Source organism: Vulpes vulpes, chromosome 8 (assembly GCF_048418805.1).
Source record: "Vulpes vulpes isolate BD-2025 chromosome 8, VulVul3, whole genome shotgun sequence".
NCBI lineage: Eukaryota > Metazoa > Chordata > Mammalia > Carnivora > Canidae > Vulpes > Vulpes vulpes.
Window position 1 is genome coordinate 36,652,814 of NC_132787.1, and position 11,519 is coordinate 36,664,332.

At 42.8% G+C, this 11,519-nt stretch overlaps 1 protein-coding gene across 2 annotated transcripts in view; it reads left to right on the forward strand.

Moving 5' to 3' along the window:
- Positions 1-11,212, forward strand: part of DPPA3 (developmental pluripotency associated 3) — a 50,531-nt gene extending 39,319 nt beyond the window's left edge. Inside the window, exons 3-6 of one of the 2 annotated variants that reach the window (XM_025995610.2) lie at positions 5,774-5,948; positions 8,313-8,575; positions 8,983-9,015; positions 10,587-11,212. In XM_025995610.2, coding sequence (XP_025851395.2) covers positions 5,864-5,948; positions 8,313-8,575; positions 8,983-9,015; positions 10,587-10,697 — 492 coding nt within the window. In that variant the 5' untranslated portion in view covers positions 5,774-5,863 and the 3' untranslated portion in view covers positions 10,698-11,212. Of the gene's footprint in view, positions 1-5,773; positions 5,949-8,309; positions 8,576-8,982; positions 9,016-10,586 lie in introns of both variants that reach the window. The other variant, XM_072766074.1, reaches the window with a different exon arrangement.
- Positions 11,213-11,519: the final 307 nt, after the last annotated feature.

Sequence of the window (11,519 nt, forward strand, 5' to 3'; positions counted from 1 at the left end):
GACTTTCAACAGAGATTTAGCTTTATCTTCTCCTCTACCACACATTCACAAATTTCAAATCTCTTTTTCCTTCTAATTTGGTTATTTTCTGTTTTAGTTAGATCAGCATTCCTGGTAAAAGGTATAAGGTGCATGTATTTATTTCTTTATTTATAAAATGTATGTATTTATTTATTTATAAAATTTAAATTCAATTAAATAACACCTAATGCAGTTTCAGAGAGAGAGAAGTGTTCAGTGATTCATCAGGTGCATATAACACCCACTGCTCATCACATCAAAAAAAGTGCCCTCTTTAATGCCTGTTACCCCATTGTCCCATCCCTCCTTCCTCCTCCCCTTCAGCAACCCTCAATTTGTTTCCTATGATTGTCTCTTATGGTTTGTCTCCATGATTTCATCTTGTTTTATATTTCCCTCCCTTCCCCTATGCTTCTATGTTTTGTTTCTTAAATTCCTCATATAAGTGAGATCATATAACTTTCTCTCATTGATGTATATATAATGTGCTTTTTCTTCTTTTGATTTAAAAAAATTTTTTATTTTTTCAAGAGAGACACAGAGAGAAAGGCAGAGACATAGGCACAGGGAGAAGCAGGCCTCCTGGAAGAAGCCCAATGTGAGACCCAATCCCAGGATTACTCAACCACTAACCCCAGATGCTCAACCACTAAGCCACTCAGGCACCCTATATAATGTGCATTTAAAACGTTATTTGAAAATAAATAAATAAAATAAAATAAAATGTTATTTGAGTGTATTCAATTCTGCAATAGAGGGAAAAAAGAAATGGGATGGATGATACCCTTAAGCTAGCAGCTTATGAGACAAAGATGAAACTCATAGTTAAGTGTGGATGCTCACTAAATAACTAGCACATGCGATATAGGCAGATTTCATTATGTGTGTTTAAACATACAGTAGGTTATAAAATATATATCCAGTAAGTAAAATAGTAATCAGTATTACAAGGGGCACCTGGGTGGCTCAGTGGTTGAGCATCTGCCCTTGGCTTAGGTTGTGTATCCGGGGTCTTGGGATCCTGGTCCTGGGATTGAGTCCTGGATCAGGGTCCTGCTTCTCCCTCTGCCTGTGTCTCTGCCTCTTTCTGTGTGTGTCTCTCATGAATAAATAAATCTTAAAAAAAAAAAAAATTTATTACTTACAGAAAGAAAAGGATGGAAAAAATAAGTCATGATCATATCACCTGTGAGTGACAACTATGTCAACGGTCAGTAACGCATTAGTGGTACCCACTATTATCTCATTGTGGGACCACATAGGCTCTGCGCTTGAAATGCAAACAAAATTCATGATTGCTCACCGGGCTAATTGGCCAGCTACAGCTATGGCCACTGGTGGAAACAGGGTGCGTTCTTGGTACCTGGCACTCTCTGTTTAGGGGCTCTTTCCTCAAACCTCAGCTTTGGTTCTTATGACAACCCCATCAAAGGTGAAGGATGAAGCAGTCAAGAGATGAACATATATAAACAGTGTGTGAGGAAGGAAGAAGCTTTCCTGACCCTGTTAAGGTCTCTGACTGGGTCTAAAAATTAAACTGACAAAGGCAGATTAGCAAGGGAAAAGCATACACATTCACTCAGTATAAATTTTACTTACAGCAGCCTTCATAAGGAAACGAAGACCCGAACAAGTGGGTAAGCTGAATCTTTTTATGCTAGATTTGATGAAGAGTGGACAGTCATGGGTTAAGGAATATGAGGTAATTATAGTGAAAGGGGAAACTTAGCAAGGCCTGTTCATTTCGGTTCTTAAAAACAAACAAACAAACAAAAAACATTATTTAGGGGTACCTGGGGTGCTCAGGTCATGATCCCAGGGTCTTGGGATTGAGTCCCACATTGGGCTCCCTGCTTGGTGGGGCGCCTACTTCTCCCTCTCCCTCTTCTGATCCCCATGCTTATGCTCTCTCTCAAATAAATAAATAAAACCTTAAAAAATTTTATTTATTTATATGAGAGAGTGCTGGGTGTGGGGCAGGGAAGGGGTAGAGGAGAGAATCTCAAGAAGACTCTGCAGCGCAAGCCTGATGTGGAGCTTGGTCCCAGGACCCTGAGATCATGACTTGAGCCAAAACCAAGAGTCAGACACGTAACCCACTGAGCCACTCAGGTGCCCCTTCATTTGGATTCTTATCAGTGTCCCTCTGTCTTGGAGATGAGGATGTTCATTTCTTGCAGGTATGGGAAGGGCAACTCTCAGCTTAAAATATTTGATCAGCCAAGATGTCATATTTTAGGGGACTATGTATTGAAGTCTATCGACTGCATATCCCTTAGCTTGGGAACTAAGATCCGTCTCGACTGTATCCTATTTCCCGAAAAAACAAAATTCGTGGAATCAATTTTAAAGATCATATTGGCTTTATTCAATAATTCACGAATTGGGCAACATCCAATCTAGCAGGTAGAAAGGAATTCTAAAGTGGTAAACAAGAAAAGAGATTTTATAGGCAGAAGGGAGTAGGAGTAAGGAAGTAGTATTGGGTGAAAAAGTAGATTGGTTAATACAAGGGGACTTTCCTGTAGGGAATGGCAGAGGTCTACTGGCAGATTCCCTAACTCGCCAATCAGGAGACTCCTGGCTTCAGATTTCACTTCTGGGAGAGCCAAAACTAATTACATTCAGTATCAATTTGGTGATATGGAGCGTAGCAGGAACAACTCCATTTTGAGCCTGTTATCTGGTTTTTAACATTCTGAATCCATTTGTTTACCTCATCACTTGCTTTTTGCTGTGCACCTTAAATTGAAATATAGTGAGATAGCTTTTTCTTTTTTTAAGATTTTATTTATTTATTCATGAGAGACACAGAGAGAGGCAGAGAGAGAAGCAGGCTCCAAGCATGTGGCCTGACGTAGGACTCAATCCCAGGTCTCCAGGATCACACCCTGGGATAAACACGGCGCTAAACTACTGAGCCACCCGGGCTGCCCTGCCTGATAGGAGCTTTTTAATGTGGTTGGTGAGCCTTTCTGTTTCATGACCTTAAGAGTACTCACCTGGTAGTGTTCTTGTATCCAGTTCATTTCCCACAAGACAAAGGAATCTCTCCTGGTGGTGACATTTTTGAGTATCCGAGAATGTTCCATACATGCTCAATACTTTGACTATATACAGAATTCTAGGTTGGAAAGCACTTTCCTTCAGAATTTGGAAGGTTTTTCTCCACTATCCTCTAACATTCAGTGTTGTTGGGGAATCTGAAGCCATTATATTCCGAATCTTAAAATTCTCACCTTTTCTTTTTTTTTTTAATTTTATTTTTTTATTCATGAGACATACAGAGAGACAGAGACGTATGCAGAGGGAGAAGCAGGCTCCCTGAGGAGAGCCCGATGTAGGGCTTGATCCAGGACCCTGGGATCACTCCCTGAGCTGAAAGCAGAGGTTCGATTATTAAGCCACCCAGGCGTCCCTTAAAATTCTCGTTTTCTTATATTTGCTCTATTTTACATGTTTGTGGTTCTGCTTTACTTTATTAAGGGGATATCTTTGATTTTATCTTTAAACCATTTTTTTGTTGTTGTTTCTAATACCAAACTTCTAATTTCCAGGGTCTTTTTTTTTTCCGTTTTCCTGTTCTAGAAGGTGCATCCTGTTTCAAAAATACTACATAGGATTTCTTATCTCTGGAGAAATTAGGGATTTTTTTTTTTTAAGATTTTATTTATTTATTCATGAGAGACAGAGAGAGAGAGAGGCAGAGGGAGAAGCAGGCTCCATGCAGAGAGCCTAATGTGGGACTCGATCCCGGGCCTCCAGGATCAGGCCCTGGGCTAAAGGCAGCACTAAACCGCTGAGCCACCGGGGCTGCCCCTAGGGATCGTTTTCTTGATGTGTTCTTTTACAGTCTGGGTTTTGTTTTTGTGGATTTTTTTTCAAGTTGTCTCAATCCATTTGGCCTCTAACCTCATCTTTCATACTATAAAGAAAAAAACAGGTTAACTAGAAAAGTGTTATAATTTTTAAAGATTTTTAAGATCTAATCTTTTTAAAGCATATTTAGGGAGTGTTTCCCCAACTATCCTCTTGTCTCTCATATTTTTTAACCTTCTTTTGGCTCAGCTTCTCTATGTTGAAGCAAATTGAATCTCCACCATCCACATCCCACACCTTCCAGTAGCAGTGGCTCTCCTCTAAGTCTGGATCTTTTGTTTTTTTTTGTTTTTTTTTAGTCTGGATCTTTTGAGTGAGAGTCTATGCCAGCCCTTTTCACGCTTGTCATCTCACATCTCCTTCAATCTGATTGTTGCCCTTACTTCTCCAACGAAATTCTGAGACACTGCTGCAGGACCGGTACCCAGGGCAAAGGGGAGAACATCTGAGAACACAACAGGCGTGGAGAGTTAAGAGTGCCATAAAGCAGTGCTCCTTAAACTTTAGCACAGAGCAGGATCACCTGGGAGGCCCTGCCAAACTGCTGGGCCGGCTCTGATTCCTTGGATCTGGGTTGGTGCTCACTGCTTTCTAATCGAATCCAACAAGTTACCAGGTGCTGTTGATGCTATCTGAAGGCCATACTTTTTGAGAACCACGTGAATAAAAAATTGCAACCTCAAATCCCTTTATGGCTGTTCCCCATCTCCTCCAAAATATCTCTTGATCATAACTTCGACTTTTGCTTTTTAGTAAAAAGAAGCAAGATTGCCTTTGAGTATTTTCTCATGATTTCCAGCTACAGGGGGTTTAAGGAAAGCTGCACATAGAAGATGGGAAAAACATGTTTGGGGGTAACTTGTTCTCCCACCTCCTGCAGGCAATCAGCAGTTAATGTGGGTGCTCTTTGCCCGAGTTCAGTACAGTATTGGGGTGGGGGTGAGAGCTTATACATTTAGTTAATTTCAGCTGCTCACAAATGTTAATTGCAATTCAATTACTTGTCCATAAGACAAACTAAGATTATAGATCCAAAGTACACATCCATAAAACATCAAGCTATTAAAGTATTTGTAAGACACACTTCCAAAAAAAATTTGAAAAGACACTTCATTTCTCCTCTCATTCCCTTACTGGCATCCACAGGTTTAAATGTGTCAGAGATGAGAAAAACTTTTCACTCAATCCAGGGACTCCAGGACCACGCCCTGAGCCAAAGGCAACCGCTCAATTAACATTGAGCCACACAGGCGTCCCCAAGGAAAACTTTTAGGGACTTTCTCAGTTAATTTTTTTTAAAATATTTTATTTATTTATTCATGAGAGACACACAGAAAGAGGCAGAGACACAGGCAGAGGGATGTGGGACTCGATCCTGGGATCCAAACCTGAGCTGAAGGCAGATGCTCAACCACTGAGCAACCCAGCTGTCCCTTTCTCAGTTAATTTAATTGGGAAATAATTAACAGTTGGGGGGGACCACCCTTCATCTCCGCACTATAACACTTTAAAGCCCAGTCCACAAACCTGTAACCATCTCCAGAAGTAGTTCGAGAAAAACTGATTTTTGAGGCAGCCCTTGGGAGACACAAGCACCGAGGCTCTTTTACAATTTTCCAGCCTACGTGACAGAGAGTATGATTGTTTTGATGCAGAGCAGATGAAGAATTACCCTATTAGTCCACTAATACTACTACGCCCACTCACCTTATCCCCTTAACCATTAGCATTTACATTAAAATAGGCTGGCTCATTGGCTTATCTTTCGTTTTAAGAGGAAACCCGACCGAAACTTTGAGGTTTGTTCTTCCTCTTGCCACGCCAGGCTTTGTTGGAATTTGGATTTTTTTCTTGCTCTTTCTGGGCTCTAAAGTTCTTCCCAGGCTAGCAAGTTTGAGTCTTGAGCATCACCTCCCACTGGCACCCGAAGATCCAGGAGCTTCAGTCCACAACTAGGGTTTCAATGGATTCACCAAAGCAGCTGCACCCAGCCTGGGCCCCGGGATCCTCTCAGATGTTTCCTGAAGAGCACTCTCAGGAAGGTTCAGGTAAGTCGGATGTACCCTTTATTCGAGTGAAGAGGTTGCCCTCCTTAAGTTGACTTCAGTCTTAAGGAGGAATGCAGCGAAGTGAAAAACTTCTTCCATCCAGGCAGGAGGGCCTAGGTCGTGTGGGTACCCCCAGTGATAAACACGCAAAGGAAGACTGGGGAAGGAGTGTTGAGGCCTGCATTCTCTGCTTTCTACACTCAGGAACACTTAAATGTTTCCAACCCAGCTTCTGGGGAAGAGCAATTGGAATCCTTCTAGGTCCTGGCTCAAAATGTCTGCCTATTAGCCATACGGATCAGGAATGATAAAAAGGAACAAAATACAAGAAACCTGAACTCCAGAATAACCTAAAGTTTTTCTTCATCTCCCCAAACTTCTCTGGACTGGTTTTGCAGCTGAATTTATCCTTTAGGAATGTTAATAAACCAAGTGGCTCTTCAGAGGAAATCCAAGGGACACACTTAAAAAAGCCAGTGAATGTGCTCTATAATGTAAATTAGTAGGACAAACTCTGGAGGGCTTTCTTAGGAACAGTGCTCCAGAAATATTAACGGGGTCCTCTCCTTGGGTTCCACCTGTACCAAAACTTATTTCTTGGAGCTTTACCCAATCCCACGCTTGGCCACAGAAAACCAATGGACTTGAAACCTCACTACCCTGACTAATGGTGGGGCTGGGTGGTGGTAGGTAACCCCGAGCCAATCCTCACTGGGCAGCTAGAAAGCTGGGTGGGAAGCTTACTGATATTTAATATTCCGACAGCATCCCCTTCCCAATCCAGACCTGCCCACCCCACCCACCTCCTTTGAGGAAAGAATCTGGGTGGGTATATGTAGGGGGAAGATTAGTGAAGAGAATATCTGTATAATTCCATCTCTGCGTTTCCTTGACTCTTAGTACCTAATGGCTTCACAACTAGGGAACTTTATTACTTGTGCACAAGTCCCTAGAAGTGAAATGGATCCTGACTCTTAATGCTTTCATCAGGAAGAATTAATGTTAACTCCTTTATATGAGATATGAGTATGGGGTATGCATAATGGTTTGGATCAGAGAGGCAAGTGAGTGGCTGATCTCCCATCCCAAAACAAAGGAGTGTTTGAGTTCATACCATGAAATGGTAGGTTATAAGTGAAGAGGGTAACAGCCAGTTCAGCTTCCTAGTTTTGTATAAGGACTGTTGTATTTGGGGTTTGTCTATTTCACAGTGTGTGCCTAAGAAAACTGAAGAGGTGTGTAATTTTTTAAAGATTTTATATATTCATGAGAGAGCCACAGAGAGAGACAGAGACACAGGCAGAGGGAGAAGCAGGCTCCCTGCAGGAAGCCCGATGCAGGACTCCATCCCTGGACCCAGGATCAGGCCCTGAGTGGAAGGCAGATGCTCAAGTGTTGAGCTACTCAGGTATCCCAAAGAGGGGAATAATTGTTACCAAGTTGAGCTGCTGAAACTTGTTTACTGATTTTTTTGACTTGCATTGGTACTTTGTTGTCGGCCCCCACCTTCTATTACAAATTAACAGAAGTGAAAATGGAAAAACTGCCAATACCTGAATTTTTTGGGGAGGGGGGTCCCATGTTATTCCAATTGGAATCATACACTTAGGTATCTTTTGTCCCTGTAGGGGAAGAATAACCTTCAGAACTACCAAAATAGGAAGGGGGTGGATTTTTTTTTTTTTTAAGAACAAACGGTTTCAAAAAAGATAAAAATAAAATAAATAAAAAAGAACAAACTGTTTCCCATCATAATGGATTATTTTTTAGGGTTTTATTTATTTTTAGAGCTAGAGTGCAAGAGGGAGAGGGACAAGCTGACTCCATACTGAGCACAGAGCTGGACAGGGAGCTCTATCTGTCCCAGGACCCTGAGATCATGAGATCAACACCTGAGCTGGGATCAAGAGTCAACTGCTTAGCCAACTGAGCCACCCAGGTGCCCCCCATCAAAGCAGATTTTTTTTTTTTTTTTTTTTTTTTAATGATAGTCACAGAGAGAAAGAGAGAGAGAGAGGCAGAGACACAGGCAGAGGGAGAAGCAGGCTCCATGCACCGGGAGCCCGACGTGGGACTCGACCCCGGGTCCCCAGGATCGCGCCCCGGGCCAAAGGCAGGCGCCAAACCGCAGCGCCACCCAGGGATCCCCTCAAAGCAGATTCTTAAGCATGTTCTCAAACCCTCTCACCATGTGCAGTGTGTTAGATGGCACAGTAGGTAACGTGCTATGTGATCTTCCACCCTGAAAAACCTCCCATTGTCCATCCTTGATCTGCTTAAGAGCAGACCTACTTGCAGCCTGAGACCAGTAACTGCTGGATGATGGAATGCATCCTAATGGATCTTTCTCTTTTCTTTCAGCAGCTGTTCAAACCATGTCCGAAGTGTTAGTAAAGAACCTTAGCAAACTGACTCTCGACCCTAGTATCAAACTCCCTTCCCCGCTACCAGATTATCCACCCCAGCAGCAGGAGAGAGAGAAGAAACCACAGGGGCTTGTTGACCGCATCCTCAGCAACAACAGGAAGAGGAGTGGAGTGAGGACTCTGTTAACTGCTAGGAAAGAAAGGATGGAGAGGATGATTCGATTGATTCAGTACCAGCGCTACCTCAACAAGCGGTCCATGGTAGGTTCCTGTGATCTAGACAGCGTTTCCCCATGGGGGTGGGGGTGGGGGAGTGGAGGTGCACAAGCAATTAAGAATGATGAGCAGCAGTCACTCAGCTATCCTGGTGAGCGCAGGGTGTGAATAAGACTTGGATTTTTTTTTTTTTTAAGATTTTATTTATTCATTTAGAGAGAGAGAGGCAGAGACACAGGCAGAGGGAGAAGCAGGCCCCATGCAGGGAGCCCGATGCAGGACTCGATCCTGGGTCTCCAGGATCACGCCCTGGGCTGCAGACAGCACTAAACCGCTGCGCCACTGGGGCTGCCCAAGACTTGGATTCTTAACATTCTCCAATTTTTATCTTCCAGTAGATATATAATATTAGTAATCTAACTCTCAATCATTTTTTTTTTCTTCCCATAAAGCTTCAAAAGGATCTACCAGAGCAGGAAATTGAGGTAAAATAAGATTTTTTTCAAATGATACATGTGGGTGGGTATCTGATTTGTATTCTAAAAGATGTTATTTATCCATGTAACAGAGTAAGACTGCATAAGCAAGGGGAGTGACAGAGAGAAACGGTCTTTCCACTGAGCAGGAAGCCCGAGACGCGGGTCTCAGTCCCAGGGCCCCTGGGAACCGTGACCTGAGCTGAAGGCAGACGCTTAACCAACTGAGCCACCCAGGCACCCTATTTCTTGGTTTTTCTTTTTGAGAGAAGGAAAGGTAAATTGACTTTGATTTTTCTGAATATCCAGAAACTCTGGAGAAATCCATTCATATTTGTAATTTTTAGTGTAGTTTGGTTAATAGCAAAATTGATCAGAAAGTCGAGCATTCCCACATATCTCCTTATCAGTCTCCTCCACTGTGAACATTCCATGCCAGGATGATAAATTGGTAGTTGATGAACCTACACTGACATCACCTCCAGTCTATTTCTTACATTAAGGCCAGCTCTTGGTGTGGTATATTTGTACTTCAAGTGCTGTCAAAAACATGGTCATGGAGGGATTCCTGGGTGGCTCAGCGGTTTGGTGCCTGCTTTCGGCCCAGGGCATGATCTGGAGTCCTGCGATTGGGTCCCACATCCGGCTCCCTTCATGGAGCCTGCTTCTCCCTCTGCCTCTGTTTCTGTCCACTGAGCCTGCCCTCCCCCCCCTAAATAAAATGTTTTTATTTTTTTTTAAATTTATTTATGATAGAAAGAGAGGAGAGACACAGGCAGAGGGAGAAGCAGGCTCCATGCACCGGGAGCCCGACGTGGGTTTCGATCCCGGGTCTCCAGGATCGCGCCCTGGGCCAAAGGCAGACGCCAGACCGCTGCGCCACCCAGGGATCCCCCGGGAACCCCCCCGGGATCCCCCAATAAAATGTTCTCAAAAAACGGTCATGACAATACTCCGTAGTAAGAGGGCATACAACCTGAGTTCAGTGTTGAGAAGTAATTGCTCACATTTAAGACCTTCAGAGAATGACACCAGAATATATTTTTGTTGGACAATCAGCTGTTACCATCACATAATGACCCACAATATGGCATTCTTTAGTACCCACGTTTCAATCCTGCCTCATTGTCCCTAAAAAAGGTGTATTCCAAAGGCTATTCTAGGGGTGGCTCTGCTGGGTGGCTCAGTAGATTAAGCATCTGCCTCTTGATCTCAGCTCCTGTCTTGATCTAGGTGGTGAGTTCAAGCCCCGCATGGGCTCCATGCTCTGTGTGTAGTCTACTTAAAAAGGTTATTAATAGGGATCCCTGGGTGGCGCAGCGGTTTGGCGCCTGCCTTTGGCCCAGGGCGCGATCCTGGAGACCCGGGATGGAATCCCACTTCGGGCTCCCGGTGCATGGAGCCTGCTTCTCACTCTGCCTATGTCTCTGCCTCTTTCTCTCTCTGTGACTATCATAAATAAGTAAAGACTTAAAAAAAATGTTTAAAAAAAAGGTTATTAATAAAAACCATGCCTAGATTTGAGGGTTGTTTACAGCTCATGGTGCAATTAATCCATTTCTCCACCCCCCTCCCCCCAGGGTGAATCCAGAGTGGAAAGATTTAGATGTACCTGTCATTATTGCCTGTATCATAAAGATGTTTCTGAGGATACCAGCATGGAGAAAAATTATGACACGGAGCCAATGTAAACATAAACTTGTACTATTTCCTCTGATTAATAATTCTAGGATCGTTATGCAGCAGCTCAGGAAAGCTGTTCTATGTTAAGACAAATTGTAATATTTTAATAATCTGATATAAACTGTCTTGTATCTATTCCAGTTTGATATTAGTTTGTGAGGATTCCTGTAGTTTTCATTTGAATGACTTCAGTTCCTGTAGTTTGCATTTGAATGGTTTCAGTTTATGTCCACTTTTCAATTTGACCTAAGGAAGCACTACTAGGTTGAGTGTGCCTAAGTGTTTGAGAAGCCTAAAGTCATTAAGATAAAACCTAACATCAAAAAATCGGAAGCCAAGTAACTTGTGCAGAAGGAATACACAGAAAACTTGGGGTGGTTTGGTTAGAGTATAATTAGGGGAGGGTGTGCATAAGGTAGATTTTTCTGGTTTTCAGAAATTGTAATTTTCTTGATGTGCTATTTCAATTTTTAGTAGCAAATGTGTATGTAGAGGATCTTATTAAAATTGAGACTTATTTGAATACTTAAAGTCTTGTTATTGGGGTGTGTTTGGGTGGCTCAGTCAAATATCTGCTTTCAGCTCAGGTTGTGATCCCAGGGTCCTGGGATTGAGCCCCACATCAGGCTCCCTGCTTAGCGGGGAGCCTGCTCCCTCTCCCTCTGCTGGTCCCCCTGTTTCTCCTCGTGATAGCAGTAAAAATCTTATTTTTTTATATTGCTTTTGCTAGCTGTGTATTCAGTGAACAATAGTTCTTACCCTCATGACATTGCTATAATGTAACCTGACATTTTAATGTGTGATATTGTCCTGTTGGGAAGGAATTTGAT